General features: G+C 43.9%; 1 protein-coding gene across 2 annotated transcripts in view; it reads right to left on the minus strand.

Moving 5' to 3' along the window:
• Positions 1 to 2,822: 2,822 nt before the first annotated feature.
• Positions 2,823 to 16,474, minus strand: part of ELAVL1 (ELAV like RNA binding protein 1) — a 45,681-nt gene continuing 32,029 nt past the window's right edge. The window contains exons 5-7 of one of the 2 annotated variants that reach the window (XM_017837017.1): positions 16,166 to 16,391; positions 10,338 to 10,451; positions 2,823 to 9,285 (exon numbers count right to left, since the gene is read on the minus strand). In XM_017837017.1, the coding sequence (XP_017692506.1) occupies positions 8,961 to 9,285; positions 10,338 to 10,451; positions 16,166 to 16,391 (665 nt within the window). In that variant the 3' untranslated portion in view covers positions 2,823 to 8,960. The remainder of the gene's footprint in view (positions 9,286 to 10,337; positions 10,452 to 16,165; positions 16,392 to 16,474) is intronic. The other variant, XM_017837018.1, reaches the window with a different exon arrangement.

Here is a 16,474-nt window from a genome sequence, read left to right on the forward strand (position 1 = left end):
AGAACACAGGAAGCCTCAAACTGATTTTTATTAAGCTCTGGAAAGTTCCTTCTAAGTTCTAGTTTGAGAATATTCTCTTTAACAAGCGCTCTGGCTCCAGCTCTGCAGAGAGAAGTCAATCCACTTGGAAAAGTTCAAGCTTTAAACCACTATATACCACACTTACAATTCAAATAAAGAAAATCTGTGCTTCAACTGTACTTCAACTGAATTTGTTTTAAATTAATTTTGTTGCGATGAAAAAATATTTACCAGTGAGATGTTAGCACGAGTTAAGGTCTGACAAACTAGACTGAGAGGCCCATTTTGCTCAAGTCATTGTTTCTATACACAAATACTTTAAAAAGACAAAAAAGAAAGTGTGTCACAGTGCAAACGGGGAAACATTGTGATTTATTCACCTTCATTCAGGTAACACACACGTAACATTCCACTTCCCCTACCTGCTGTCAGCACGGGATGGGAGCAGAGGACAGCTTAAGGACAGCTTGGAAACTCAGGACTCAAAAGGAGAGGAGGCATTTGGGGAACAGGCAGGGCCCCTCTGACACAGCATGAAGGGAATGACTGGATGGGGGATGGTGGGAGGCTCAGTGTGCCTTCCTGAAATAGCTGCTCAGTGCCACTGCTGGGACAGAACCTGCAACAAATGCACCATTACCACGACTCCAGACACTCCTTACACTCAAATCTTCCTTTTTTTTTTTTTTTAAGGACAGGAGATACAGAGAAAAGGATTCAGACACCTTGTTCCCTGACAGACCAGCGAGATGGAAATCAGGGCAGTTTAACATCTTTTTTCTGCCCCCCCATGGGAGATTATTCTGGAAATGAAGGGGATGAAAGTTGGCAGCAGGATACCCCCAGCAGCAAGGAGGGGGAATAGTCTAAACCCAGGGAGACTGTCGGGAATTCTGCAAAACCAGAGTCTCTGCCTGGGGGGTTAATGGGTCTACACTGAGTTTTTTGGTTTGCTTTTGGAAAAAGAGACATTTCTGAGGGGCCTGCACTTCATGTGGCCACTGCCTGTTATTACGATTTTTTGTTTTTAACACATGTTTTCCCTCATGATTTTTCATAGAAGAAAAACGTAGAAAATACAACAGTGGTCAGAACAAACCTGAGCAAAGCGAATCACACTGGAGAAGGTGTTCCAGGTCCACCAAAAGGAAAACCCAGGAAAGGTCTAAATCCTGATGAAGCATTCCTGAGAACACCAGATGCTGCCCATTGCACTGGTAGTAACAGAAATTCTCACTTCAGCTCTTTACCAATTTAGCACTAAGAATAATTCCACATGGTGAAGTGCACTGCATGGAGAAATTCCCTTCACATGAAAAAATAACTGCAAATCTTACAATCTCCCGAGTTGGAAGGACTCTGAGCCGAGGCAGCATCGCCCTCTGCTCCCTGACATCACACGTGAAACACTATTCATTTTTCTTATTTTACATCCCTTTTCACAGTAAGTCATTAAGAGAAAAACCAGAGGTACAATAATCAGCCCAGCTTTGAGAGAGGGATCATTACTGTGACTAAAGGACACAGCAAGGCAAACTGGTGAAACTCAGCAGGACAGACTTCAGTTTATCAGAACTGTAAAAATTTCTGCTGGTGAAAAAGGGACCAAGACTGGAACACAGTCTATGCAGAGCCAACAAGGTTCTGTGTGTTCCTTTGACCAAAAGGACAGAGTTTCAGAAACATTTCTGAAAAAGGCCCCTAAAGAACCTCCCTACAGCGTTACCTGGGGGTGTCTGTCCTGCCCCAGCCCCACCTGAGGAACCAGGGGGCCCTCCTGACCTGCACACTGAGCACTGGGGTTGGAAAACACCTTTAGGGTTGTCAAGTCCAACCATCAGCCCAGCACCACCACCATGTTCACCACTAACCCCTGTCCCCAGGTGCCACATCCACACGTTGTTTGAACCCTTCCAGGGGTGGTGACTCCACCACTGCCCCGGGCAGCTGTGCCAGGGCTTGACAACCCTTCCCATGAAGACATTTTTCCCCAATATCCAACCTGAACCTCTCCCATTTCCTCAAGAGCTCCCTCCAGAAGTTTCACTAAACACTTCTGATCAACAGTGTATCTGGGCTTTGGGGTTGCTTTAATCGGGATGAAAACCATAAGATGAAGATAATGACTTTTTTTTCCTGAGAAACAGGAAGGAAACCAAGCACCTTCTTTTAATTCCACCTTTCTAACAAGGCCACAAGTTACAAAATCTTTAGTGGAGGAGCCTTGATTGGCCTATTCCTGAACACAGTTCAGATTCTTCTGAAAACATGTCAAATTCCAAACTGCACAATAATAATCCAATTCCTGCGGGGAAAAAAAGACAAAATATGAACAATTAAGTAAAAGCCTAATTCTATTTTGAAGTACATCACCCTTCATCAGGGCTCATGTAAAAACATCCCGAGTATGTTCCAAACAAGTGCTCAACAAAACCAGTCATGAACATGTGGCAAAAGTACAAAACTTCTTTGCACTATTAACAGATAATTTCATTTAAGTCTTAACACCAGTAAAATATCTATGAGTTGTTTCATTTAATTTTGAAAATCCATATAGAAAACAATGCTCATAACTCCATCCACAGGATTCTACAAAGCTGCTGCTTCATCAACAAATCTTTGAACTGTTTCAATATGAAAATTCCATTTTTTCAAACTGCTCAAAAATCATTGCAGAGAATTTCCAAGCACTTGAACTGAAGCACAACCAAAGTATGAACTTGGTACATTTCTGCAGTTATTTCTAAAATAAGTTAATTTACATAAGTCATCTCAAAATAACACAATGGGATTCAACTTCATTTTAGACATTTGGAAAGCAGTGTCATACTTTATTTAAAATAAACCCATGTAAAAACAAAGTTTAAATGAAAATGGTACCTGAAAAATAAATTATTTGATATAAAACAAATCAATAACTTAAAAACACACTAAATATACAAAATGTGTAACCATATACTGTACAGTATGGAAAGCAATTGATAAAACCTTCTGTCCCACAAACAGATTAATTTATAAACAAAAGATTACATAAGTTAAAGGAAAGGAAATCAATAAAAAGACTAGAAGTACAGTATTATTCAAATTACTTGTCAAATAAAGGTTTATCTCAACTTATGTTTCAAATGTCTCAAGTCATTTTCTTCTCAATGACCAAGTGAAAAAGTTCAGCCATTCCACCAAAAACTTGCTCAAAAATGTTTAAAAATAAGGAACAACAGCAGGAGAATATTGAGATTCTAAAATGTGAACACAGAAGCAATTTTCCAAGGTTTCAGGTGGCAGTTCTACCATTACTGGTTTCCCATCATTAGCAACAAGAGAGAATTTCGGTGCTGAAAATTCCACTCAACAGAAAAATATCTCTAAACCTTTGCTGCTGTTTGACCAAGTGTGACCTAGAACGACCCACCAGGGTTGACCGTCAAACCCGCTCACGGCGGGCGGGAGGGGTTGGGGGGGTGGGTTTTGTTTTAGAGAGACCATAAAGGCTTTGACTGGTTTTAAATCATGCAGGAGGAGAAAGCAGCCCCTGGAGTTTGGTTTTTGTCGGACTCCACGAGGCTGCCACAGAAGGCAGCCACCCAACCGATGCCGTACCCGACCAACCTACGGGCGGACACCCAGGGAGGAACGGCGACCTTCAGTCCCGCGGGTTGTCACGGAGGTACCGCCTCTTCCAAGAGAGAGGGAGGAAACTGAGACCCCTTTTTTATGAATTCCACGGGTTTTTTTTTTATTCTTTAATAAGCAGAAACCCAATAAGGTATAATAATCACAGAAAACAACCACTGGCCTCTCGAGCTCTGGATTCATCCGTCCTATTGCGCTGAGTATCCCACCTTGAGAAGTGCAGAGCTACGTTAGAGGAACTTGCCCACGGCACAGAAAGACTCTCCTGCTTCCAAATAGAGATTAAAGTACCTCAGGTGGCAAATTCAGCTCTGGGGCAACAAAAAACAAAATGGAAAAAACCCCAAAACACAAGTGCAGCTCCACTCAGGGAGCTCAAGGGGGTTGGGGTTTCCTTATGCTCAAGGTGGATTTGGTCCCTTCCCTCTAAAGCTATTCTTAGGTGCCTAAAAGTAGAAATGTAGCAATAAGGTGCTTCACTGACAGAGTTATAGAGGACACATTTCTTCATTATGGAAGTCAAAAACACAGTGACCTTCTGAGAGAGGACAAACTGCTCAGTGTTTGAGTTATGTGACTGAACCTTCAGGCTGCCATCAGCTCACAAAAAAGCCTCCCAAAAACCCTAATGCTCTGCAGGCAGAGCTATCAGAGGAGCTACTTTGAATGAACAGTTTATTATATGACCTGTTTGTTGTGTTAAAAAAGTAAACGTGGGGACATTCTCCAAGGTTTTTTTTTTTTAAAAGCACATATGTAATGACAAACTATCCAAAAAGGAACTTGAGTTATTAATATTTAGAGTGCACTCTAAACAAAAATCTCTCCTGAAATATTTGAAGAATTTCTACTTTATTGACCTTACCCAGAACATTAAAGCAACATGAAATTATAACAGATGTTTAAGGACCTCAAGGATATTCATTTTCCAAATTCAGCCTTAAAATAACAGGTTACCTTTACAGCTAGGTCATAATTTTGGTTTTGACTGGTGGACAAATGGAGCTATGCCAATTTTTTTTTTAATATATTTTCAACTGCTTTGTATATAAATAACATTACTACAACGCTCAACCCCCTAAAAAATAGGTGTCCTCTCCATACAGGCACCCTTTGGTCATCTGGACAGGGTAAGTGACCCCACACTGACCAGCTAGTGTTCACTGCAGTGAGAATATCCTGCTCCAGTGACTTGTGGATCTCTGGATTTTCAGTGGGTTTCATGCTCACATGATACAGATGTACAAAAATCATATCCAAGCAAAGGGAAGGAAAAGCTCTGTGGTCACACACCACTGTGGGGACGGTGACTTCTCCCTCCATCCTAAGAGCGGGATCCTCAAGCCCTTCCCAGTCCCAGGGCTAGAACAGGCACAGGGATTGGCACAAGCTGGGCTCAGGAGGTGACAGGAACTGCACTGGCCAGTCCCCTCCCTCTGTCAGAAGAGTGGAGCAGCTAAAGTAAACCAAACCTTATGATGATGCAGCTTGAAGAACAAAATAAATCCAACACTTGAGAGCATAGACACCATCTAACAGGGACTCACCGAGAACTGAACACACTGATTCTGCTCGTGTTTGGATTTCGGGTGTTGCCACCCCCTCATCACCTGAAGGATCTGCACTTGCCTCTGCCAGCTCATACCAAGCACCTTCAGCAACATGAGATTCCTCTTCCATGTTTATGTGGAATTTCCCTGCCTGCTAACAGTTAACAGGAGGTTTAGGCTGTGATGAGGCTCACGGCCAGCGTTCCGCACAGGATGAATTCCACTCATGTGGACAGCTGGGAAGCAAATGTAGGAACTCCCTTCGATATCTGGACAGGAGACCCTGTGACAGCAGCATGGCCAACTGTGTTTCCATCAGGAATTACACCTGGTCCTTCAGAAGCTACACCCAGAGTTGTCCAGAGAGGCTCCTAATCTGCTCTAAAGGATCCCAAAACACTCCCACTGCAGCTGCTCCTGTAGCACATCTCCAGTACAGACCAACAAATCTAGGTTTTCAAAACCTGACCATCCTAATCCAGCAACGAAGACTTTTCAAAATTCCCTACCTGAGACACTGTTTCTCATGAGGAAGGTGAGAGACCTCTGCTTTGAGACAGCCCCTTGGTTCTACAAAGATCCTGCAAGCACTGACTGAGACAGAAGTGTCACCTGACAGAAACACCTGGCTTCTGTCAATTTAAGGGATGAAAAAGCAGAATATAGCCACAGTTCTTCTACATTCCTTGACAATTAAGAGGTCGAAACCTCTCTTGAAACAGGTCTGTTCAAGTGAGAGCTTCAAAGCAGGGTCTGCTAGATGGCATGGTGAGGACACCAGTTGCTTCTAACTTTTGGGCAGAAAAACTGGTGGCAGATGTCTTGTTAAAATTTAGTTTCCACCTCCAGAAGTTTCCCTTTGGTCTTTACTAGTGGGATGCACAGGTTGCTGTTTAGGACCAAAACCATCAAGAATATATACACAGCTATTTATGCCAAGGATTTACTGACTGTTGAAACAGGGCAGATCATACACTACTCGTGGTGTCAGCTCTGAATATTTCAGCAGGATTTTATCCTCTTTTCCTGACTTGAGCAGCAGTGCTTTCCTCATACCAATCACCTAGAAATTATTTTCAAAGCAATTATCAAAGGAAGCTGGGAACAGACCTGTCCTAAAAGAGATTGTTGCAGTAGTGGTACAAAACCATATCCTGCATTTCCTTCTTACTTAGCAAAGAACGAGAGATGGAAAAGTAGGGAAGCAGTGGAAAAAGGAAGGGACAGTGATGCCAAAAAGCATCCAAGAGAAGTTGTTTTTTGAGTGGCAGCTGGCGAGCCCACAGCAATGTGCTGCTGCCACGGCCAGTGTGCTTGGAACCAGCACTGATGCAGAGCCACGTTTAGGGGTCATTCCTCAAAGTCTGAACCCCCAGCTAAATGCTGTGATAAACAGCAACTCCCATTTAATTTGAAAATTTATCTTAAATGGAACGAGGCAAGAGAGAAGGACAGGAATTGGGAATGACCGCAGCCCACTCCTGTGGAACAGGACAGTGCAGGGTTCAGTGGTGATGGGACACAGTAAGAGAACTTCTCTGTACTACACATCTTTAACTTGGGAGAAGCCCCTGGATGCTTCCCAATCTCTCCTCATACACAGAAAAGAAACATTCACTGATGCAATAAATGATGACAACAAACTGGTGGGAACCTCTGGAACAGACAGTCAAGAGCACAACTGGGGGTGTGGGAGTGGGTTGGTTGCTGTGTCACAGTCACTGTTTCACAGCCCATTTTGCTTCTCAAGAGATGGAGAGTGAACAGACTGGCAGGAGAGGCAAGGCTGGATGTTTTAACAGGAAAAATCCCACCTGCATTCACTGCACACAAGCTCAGACCAAGCAGGAGGCTGCTGGCTGGGCCAAGGCCTATCTGTAGGGTTTGGGTGTGTCCCAGGCAGCTCCAGAAGCACCAGCAGCTCCCACAGGTCCCCACTGGAGCTGGGCAGCAGCCCCTCGGTGGCCCCACGCAGAGGCTGAGGGAGCCCTGGGGCTGTGCAGGACTGCAGATCCCATGAGGGAGAGCGGGAACGACGGCAAGCACGAGGCAAGGGCAGCTGGGATGGAGCGAGACGACCAGGTGGCATGGAACGGCCTCTGGAATCTGGGAATAAACTCTGGGGCTGGCAGGGGCAGAACAAGGAGACACTGCATTAAACTGCCATGGACCCCGTTTTCACATCTGCTCTCCCTACATAAGCACCAGAGCTGAAAGTGGCCAAGTCTCTAGTTGTGCACAGCACCTCACACACCTGTACCTGGCAGGGTCAGCCTTGCCAGGTTTCCTACCCAAGAACACCTGAGGGTCACGTCAGTCTGTGGCACATCGATTGTAGTGCTCCTTTCACAACTCTACTCATCTGGCAAAGCAGTAAATTAAAATTCTCTCAAGGAGGAGCTACGGTTCTTTAAAACAACACTCTGAAAGCTGGACACTCTGTGCAATACTTAGCAAAAAAAGAACAGAAAATAAAAAACAAAACAAAATTTGAGCAAAACAAAATCAAATTTAATGTTCTTAAATGCAAAAGTAAAAACAAACAAAAAACACAAAAAAGCAAAAGAAAATTAACAGAAACAGAACAACTCAAAGTTTCAAGGCAGTCTGCAGAAAACCTGGGGGATTAATCTTTAAATCTACAAATCAAAGGGGTTTTTTTTGGTTAATATCTAACTTGCAAGTCGTAAGTACTTTTCTGCTGAGTGTTCAATAAGTAAAGCTAGTTGTCAAAACAAAATCCTAATAAAATAGAAAAATCTAGCACTCATTAGAAGGGATGCGAGAAATACAATGCTCAAATGTTTATAACTGGTTTTTCTTAACAAAATAGAACTGCCAAAGGAATTCCAACTACAATGATCTTGGAAAATGAGTAAGTATCTTGCTGCATTATAATGTACCAGTAAGTAGTGCACCATGCATTAAATATTTGGACAGAAGAGATTCAGTCTGATAAAGTAGCAACATATATTCACACTTGCTTTTTTTGGAGTTTCATTTTGACTCTGAAATCTTCCCGGAGTTTCTTTGAAACTCTTTGGTCCATTCCTCTCAAAGTGGGCTTTAAAAGTCACGTTTCTACAACCTGTGAGTTGGACAGCTCGGCCACTGCTCAGTGTGCAACTTACCTCCCCAATGGTGTTAAAGTTAGGCTGGCATGCTACTACTTACAAGACCTTGACTTTAAAAAGCCTGATCCTCAACTAGACACACAGTTATGAATATTAATTGATCAAACAATTTACTGTCAACTAAAACATTAGTATTTCTCAACTTTTCTTCCATACTACTGAAACTGGGGGAGAGGGGGGAGAAGGAAAGGACATGGGGATGGGGAGGAAAAACAATAACATAAAACCCAAGAAAATTAATGAATTCAGCCTGATATTTTTCAGAAAATTCCAGTTTTTGCAGACAACATTCAATGAAACAAATGTTAGTCTCATAAGTGAAAGCATGCTTCAATTTTACCACCATCCAGAGGGTCTAGTTAATGCAATCTACTCAAGATTTCAGGGGATTTTTAACAGGTTTTAAATGAAATAACTTAAAGGAACTTAAAATTGGTCTAACATTGTGGGATTTCAAACATTTGAACATGTCAGTTGCATCCCAGAATATAAAACCTTTTCACTTCTCATTTAGACTAAGACAAACACTTGTGAAAATTGGCGCAAAATGAGTTTTACACTAACAAAAATGTTTCAACTTCTGTCACTCCATTATCTATTCCATACAAAAAGCACGAGCAAGTTATTTGTGGGACTTGTTGGTTTTGAAGGAAACCTGTAAGATTTTGTCCCCCAGGCGGTAGCCATTAAGACTTGCTATGGCCATTGCAGCTTCTTCATAGTTTGTCATGGTCACAAAACCAAAACCTTTGCACTTGTTGGTGTTGAAATCTCGAATAACTTTCACATTGGTAACCGCACCAAAGGGGCCAAACATCTGCCAGAGGATTCCCTCATCAGCATCTTGACCAAGGTTGTAGATGAAGATACACCAGCCAGAAGATGCGTTTCCTGGAACATTTACACCAGAAAGCCCACTCATGTGATCTACACCCATAGGAGAGAACCTAGCAAATAAAAAGCACAATTCAATTCAATTAAGCAAATTAACTCGAATGGGAAGCAACGCAGAATGAATATTTTCTACAAGGACATCAAAACCGCCAGATAAATGTTTCCCCATTCATATTGACAATCAAATCAACAGCTGCCAGGAAAAAGAAAGTTAAGAATTCCAACTGCTTTAGCAACAGGGAACTATCCTTAGAAATAGGCAAGGAACAGGCAAGGCAAGGTTATGTGATCACCTTCCCAGGGGGCCTGGGTGATCTCTGAACTCAGCCAGGCTGCTCAGAGTGTCCAGGGCATCGGTGCAGAACTGCTCGAGTGGGGGGCACAGGCAGCACCTCCCCAGAGGCCACAGGCATCTCCCAGTTATTTCACTCAGGGAGGTTTTTTCCCTCGTCCTCCTTTTCTTGCCTCTAAAATAGCATGTTGGGAACTCTAAAGTCAAATGGTTTCTTTGGGTTTGCTGGGGCAGGGGATGGGTGCGCTTGGTTTTTAGGAGTAGAGATTGTGTGTATTAATTTCTTGTTTTGTGGAACAGAACAAAACCTGCTCCCTTTCCACCCAAAGGCAGCAGGTGCAGGCAAACACTCCCAACACGAGCAGGCTCAGTGCACAGTTTTACAATTTCAGTATGCATGGATGGTTTTATTAATTTTACACCAACTTCGTACCAGGAAAACTTAGATACGACTTTACTGAACTGGACTTTTAAAATCACCCATATTCACTCCTCCTGAACCCTGCCTACTGCATAGTACCCCAGCAGGATTTATACAGAACAAAAAACTGAAAAACCTCTCCTTTCTGTGTCTTGCTTTATATTAATTTCTTTTCCCTATAACCCACATTTCTAATTCCCCTTTATTCTATTTCTGGCTTCCACCCTAGAAATTCAAAGCTTCTGAATATTTTAGGGCAATACTAGGGTTGCACAGCTAAGCACTCAAAGACCAGGAAATGTGACAGTTAAGGTGAAAAACTCACTTTGAACCCTTGTGCTTATTTATTATTTAAAAATGTGAGGTCACATAGAATTATAATGATACTCTACCAGGGGTTCCCAAACTGACTTGTACCACTGGTGACACGCAAACCCCTTAGAGGTGGTACAGGAGCTGCTCTCTGCCAAGAGCTTGGTGGGGGCAGATTCTGATTCTCTGCTGACCTGGAGGAAACAGGGAAGGGATGTCTGGGCAGTAAGGTGTGAAACACTTCCCCACTGACTCTTTCCTGCCCTGCATCAAGGAGCTGCTGCTGCCTTTGTCGAGGAGGGAGGGCTCAAGGGCGTGTACTGGGAGCGGAGGGGTGGCAGGACACACACACACACACACACACACACAGGGAATGGGCTCAGCCTGTACATTCACACCCAAGAACCACTCAGGGCCCACCTCCCCAGGCTCTCTGGGGCTCAGAGCTCATTGCCTTGGACACCTGAGCTCCTGGGCCCTCCTGTCCCCAGAGCAGGGGTCCCTCCATCCCTCCCTCACTGTCCAGGGCCTCCCTGAGCCTGGGGTTTGGGGCACAAGTGTGGACACACCTGAGCTCACGGACCCACTGGTGGCCAGCCCCAAGCAAATCCAAGTTTGGGAATCCCTGTACTACAGTCAAGCTGAAAAAGCAGTTAGAAGCATCAGAAGGTGAATGAGACGCACTAACCCGTGTGATCTGATGATTAGGTGACATACCTGCTATTTATTTGGGCTTTGCAGAAAAATGTTCCTGTGTTTGCATGCTTGATACACTTACTTGTTCTGACAGACACCTTCAGCTCTGTAGCTTCTTTCCATGTGAGTAATGATCTGGTAGGATGGATTTATCTTATTATCTGGCAAGTTTTCATCTCAACAGATCACCAGTCCTGGGTCCTGCTCACACGTAGGGGGGAGCAGCAAATCAGAGCTCAGAACTGCCTGACGTTGGTTCCAGCACTCAGGATAGCCCTGATCCTGCCTGCTCCAAAGCCTCAGGCTCTGCCCACGGGCCCAGGTAACACCACACCAAGGCTGCAGTCACTTGTACAGGAGCAGCTGGGGTTAAATGCAAGAACACAACAAACCTAAATGCACATCACAGACAAAATAACTGAAAATAGCAAGTACCTCAGCTCTTGGGATACACTCATTTTCAAAGAGATTTTTCCTCTCTTCCTGCCTTGACTCAGAAAATGTTACAGGTTTATTTAAAAAAAACCAAACCAAGCAAAACATGGTAGAACCAAAAGAGTCCCCTAAAAGATTTGAAAAGTCACTTAAAAAAAACAACCCTAGGAAATGCAATTCAGCTGATCTGATGCATCTCTGTGCTCACCCTGCACATGAGGGACCTCAGACCTCTCACTCAGCTTGGAGCAACAGCCTGGACAAGCCAGGCTCGGAGCAGCTGACACCTCTCTGTCCTACCAGGAAAGATTTTTATGACCACACCAATTTAAGATGACCCTTAGGAAGTTATACTTATTAAGGATGTTTAAAAGACTATCCAATTTGGGCAAACTCTAAGGCCCACAGAGATCCAAGATGTTTCAGAGGAAGAGTTTTTAAAATTCCATTAATATTGTAATTTGAATGATCTCAGTCTTATCACACTTACTGCTGGTGTCCTCATTTCTGCTGTAATTATTTTTATACTGTCTCCTCCACATTGCTTTTTTCAAGCCTCCCTAAGAGTCTGTAGCCAGTGTTATCTATGGATGGTTCTTTCAAACAATGCTAACTTAAAACTCCAACATCTTGTGGCATTAAGTATCAACACAGTGTACTTTTAATTGCAATCCTTTTTCATTTCATAAGCTTCTGGATTTATATGAATGACCTTCTGCTGTTCTGCCATGAGACAGACAGACTGCAAGGTTTAGATCCTGGAACTACTTTAACCCACTGGAGGACCATCTCAGAAACTACACTCCTAAATGAAAAACAATTCTTTTTAGGTCTCTGAACATCCATCCTATAAATTATTTTCATAGAATCACAGAAACTTCTGAGCTTGGAGTGACCCACAGGGATCATCCAGTCCAACCCCTGGCCCTGCAAAGCACAGCCCCAACAATCCCACCCTGGCCCTCAGAGCTCCTGGAGCTCTGGCAGCCTTGGGGCCGTGCCCACTGCCCTGGGGAGCCTGGGCAGTGCCCCAGCACCCTGTGGGGGAAGAACCTTTCCCTGAGATCCATCCCAACCCCCCTGGCACAGCCTCATGTGGGTTTTGCTGAACTCTTTTCACTGCACTCCAAGGACACTCACACAGAGCATCACAGGAAGAGCCATCCCACAGTGCCAATAAGCAGGAACATTATTTTTAATATCAGCCTATGATGACTTCACACATGAACTTGGCAGCTTTTTATTTTTTAATAATTCCACCAAGAGCAGGAGTTCAGCTACACTGACACTGTCCCTCTGACAAGCAACTTTTTCTGCTCTGCCCTGACACAGATGGGAATGACCTGCTGTGGCCAACACAAATCTTACTGAGAATTGGTACAAGCTCTAAGCCTGCAATAAATCAGGGGTTCAGTCAAATGGTCACATATGGGAGAAGAGCAGCAAATGGGGTTTCAGCCCCACATTCTTCCAGAGCCTTGATGAAATACTCCTCTGGATGAAATGGTTCCTTCTGCAGCATTCTCAACACAGACAGCTTGCATCCAAATTACAAACTGGCCTAAAAATGGAAAATTTAAACAATTTCACTGGAGTGAAACCAAACAGATGTGCAGGAGCTCTCTGAGCAATAATGCCAGTTACAGGGTTAAACACTCCAGAGTCTTCTTGTGTTTCCCTTTGGATCAAAGGGCTATCAGAAATTACTTCCCTTCAAGCATTCAGGACTGAACTCATGGACTGATACCAGTAGACTTATGACCATTACAGTAACTGGGAACTGGCTCTGACCCTGAACAAGTCTGAAAGCAAAACCAGCTGAACTGGGAATATCTGAGACTTGAAAGAACGTTCTTCTAGTAGAGTGCCCTGGTGAGCTGCAAAAGCACAGGCCTTCCAGGGGTTCTGGGCACATTCTCACACTTCAGGAGCCAAACCCCTCCATTTAATCAGAGTTCAGCATCTGGAGATCTCCCATTCTGTGTAAGTAAATAAATCTTATGCTCAAAAGAAACCCCTGGGCCAGATGTTTTATCTCTCCTCCAGACACAACCCCGTGGCATCACTCCTGCCTGGAAGCAGAGAGCCCATGTCTCAGAATTGGCAGGCCAGCCCAGCACTCCAGGGGGACACAGCACTAAGACCAGTTCCTGATGTGAGCCACAAATACCACAGGAACTCCAAAGGATTAACAGAACATTAAACAAAGGGTTGGAGTGATATCTGTAGGAAATTAATAATTACAAATTAGATACTAAGGGCTTAATCCTGGATTTACAGGGATTATGATGGAATGAGATGAAGTGTAATCAAAATGTCAGGTTAAGTATTCAACCTCTGTGGAGCAGAGACCACAACTTTAATTTATACAGACTGTGTGCACTGTGCAAGCAGCTTATCTTTCATCATGTCTTGTTCACCACCAAAACAAACAACACTCAGCCCAAGCTCAGGTTCTTGAGTTTAACCACAGGATGAGTAATTATAACTCATTAAGTTCACATCTTTTAGGGAAGACTCAATAGAAAAACTTCCAGCTAACACCAAAGGTGGGAAGAAAAATTCGAAGGGCTGTGGGATAGACCTGATGATCTTGGAGGTCTTTTCCAGCCTTAATGATTCCATGACTCTATGGTGCAAGTGTTGTGCATCCATGTACATATGTGCCTGCACGGGTCATCGAGGGAAGGAAGTTTTATAATAACTGTTGGAGGTCCTGCAAGTCTGTGACAAGACAGAGATGGACAGTCTGTGTCTCCAAGTCAACCAGTGAATTTTGTGTCCACAGTGTATTCCTGACAGCACAACTGCCCTGTTCCAGCCTCTGCCAGTCTGTGGTACTGCAAAATGTTCAGCTCTTTCTCCACCAGCAGGTCTACCCAAAGTGGGCCAAAATGTGCTGACAAATGAGCACTGGGCACAGACAACTTGGGGGGATACAGCTCCCACAGCAGCAGGAATGGAACAGACAGAGGCAGAACATTTTCTTCCATCTAAGCTCCTGCTGACACCTCGAACCTACAGAAACACCAGCTGTGGCTGCCCCATCCCTGCAAGTGTCCAAGGCCAGGTTGGACGGGGCTTGGAGCAACCTGGGCTAGTGGAAGGTGTCCCTGCCCGTGGCAGGGGGTGGAACTGGATGGGTTTAAGGTCCCTTCCAACCCAAACCATTCTGGGATTCTACGAAATGCACACAAATGACATTAATGCTGCTCTAAATGATGCAATAAAAGAATAATGAACAAACTGGTTGGTTATTAAAATCTAGTTTCACCAGCAATATTAGCATAAAGACATTAATCATTTTTATTGTTCCTGAGTGGTCATTACAGGACAGAATTAAAGCTGTTTGGTCTCTTGATTATGGATGTGAATTTTATTTGTACTGGTTCTTCTGATACATCTTAATTCTGCAATAAACTTTAAGGGGAAGAATGACGAATAAAATGTCCAGTTAAATTAAGAATGAAAAAACCAAGCCATAAGCCTCAAGGTTTTACTAGGACCAGGACACACTGAAGCCCTGGCTGAGGCAGAGGACAGATGTACTTTTTAATAGTTCACTCAAAGGCAAACCATTCAGAATTTCATTCCTCAGCGTGGCACAGGAGGTTTGGTGTGGAGATCTGGATGAGTGTCTCAGGAACACGAGGAGCTGCCTGAACTAAACCTCCCCAGGCTACAGCTGAAGAGAACAGGAGACTGGAGGCTGGCAGGGGCCTCTGGAAATCCTCCAGTAAATTCCCCTGCTCAGAGCAGGGCACCTGGAGCAGGTTGTTCAGGCCCATCCCAGCCAGGTTTCGGCATCTCCAAGAACGGACATTTCATGGTCTCTTTAGGTAAACTGTTCAACCACCCTCAGTGTAGCACCACAGCTGACTGCACAGTACCAATTCTCTCTGGGGACACACGACACTGAGAGCGCTCAGAACACTGAACTGCAGCCTGAGGGACAGGTACAGCAACACTGGAGCAGCAGCAGAGCAAGAAGCTGGCTGAGATTTTAGTCTATAACAGGATACTTCAGAGGAGAAAAACAATAATAAAAAAAGAGTATATTCCCAACAGGGAAACACTACACTCAGAAACTCTCAGGAACATAATCTCATCTCAAAGCCCATTGCTTATCTGTCACTATATCACATATTCCAGAGCACTGTCCAACCACCAGCTTCCTCCATAAGCATCCAAGGCAATCCCAATTCAAGCAATTCATACTCAAAAGAAACCAAGGCAATTCTCAAAAGGCAAAACACAGTGTCTTCCACAGCCCTGGAGGCAGACAGGATGCTGCTGCTACTCAATATTCTCATCACTGAACTCGTGAGGCCTCGAGGGAAGGCAGAGATTGGGATGCAGGCACGAATCCCATGGAACCTCCTCATCAGAAATAAGGTTTTCCTGCCTTACTATGACACGTCCCTGCTGGAACCAACGGTTCAGAGCTTTAATTAAGTTGCCAATTTATCTGTGTTCAGACCACAGAATGGGGATCTGTTGAGACAGGCACCTATCAACACCTCACTGTAACCCAGCTGTGGGAGCAGACCCCGGGGTGCAGGTACCTCCACACTCTAACTTCAACATAAATGTTACAAGTAAGATTTTTACTTTAATCATATTTTAATGCAACACTTTATTTACATGACACTGCAGGACACACGGTGCACTACGGATTCATTCACACATGCTGCAGTGAAGGTGTCACTGCCCAGCTTCCCAGACGGACACGGGAACAGGAGCACAGCCTTAAATGCATTTATTCCTCCTAACCTACCTGAATCTCTGCGCCTGGTGATGCACTGGCCCTCCAAACCGTCGAGCTGGTGAATGACACAGCTGCGACAACAGTGCCACATTTTTGTTCTGGTTAGGGTTGGCTGCAAACTTCACTGTAATGGGCTCGGAGGAACCCGGGGGTTTGTGACCATTGAAATTTGTAATTGCCTCTTCTGCTTCTGACCTTTTGTCAAACCGGATAAATGCGACCCCTCTGGACAAACCTTGTAACCAAACCAATAAAAAAAAAAAAAAAAAAAAAAAAAAAAAAAAAAAAAAAAAAAAAAAAAAATATAAAAAAATTGAA

This window comes from Lepidothrix coronata, unplaced genomic scaffold (genome assembly GCF_001604755.1).
Source record: "Lepidothrix coronata isolate B3197 unplaced genomic scaffold, Lepidothrix_coronata-1.0 Scaffold290, whole genome shotgun sequence".
In the NCBI taxonomy this organism is placed as follows: Eukaryota; Metazoa; Chordata; class Aves; order Passeriformes; family Pipridae; genus Lepidothrix; species Lepidothrix coronata.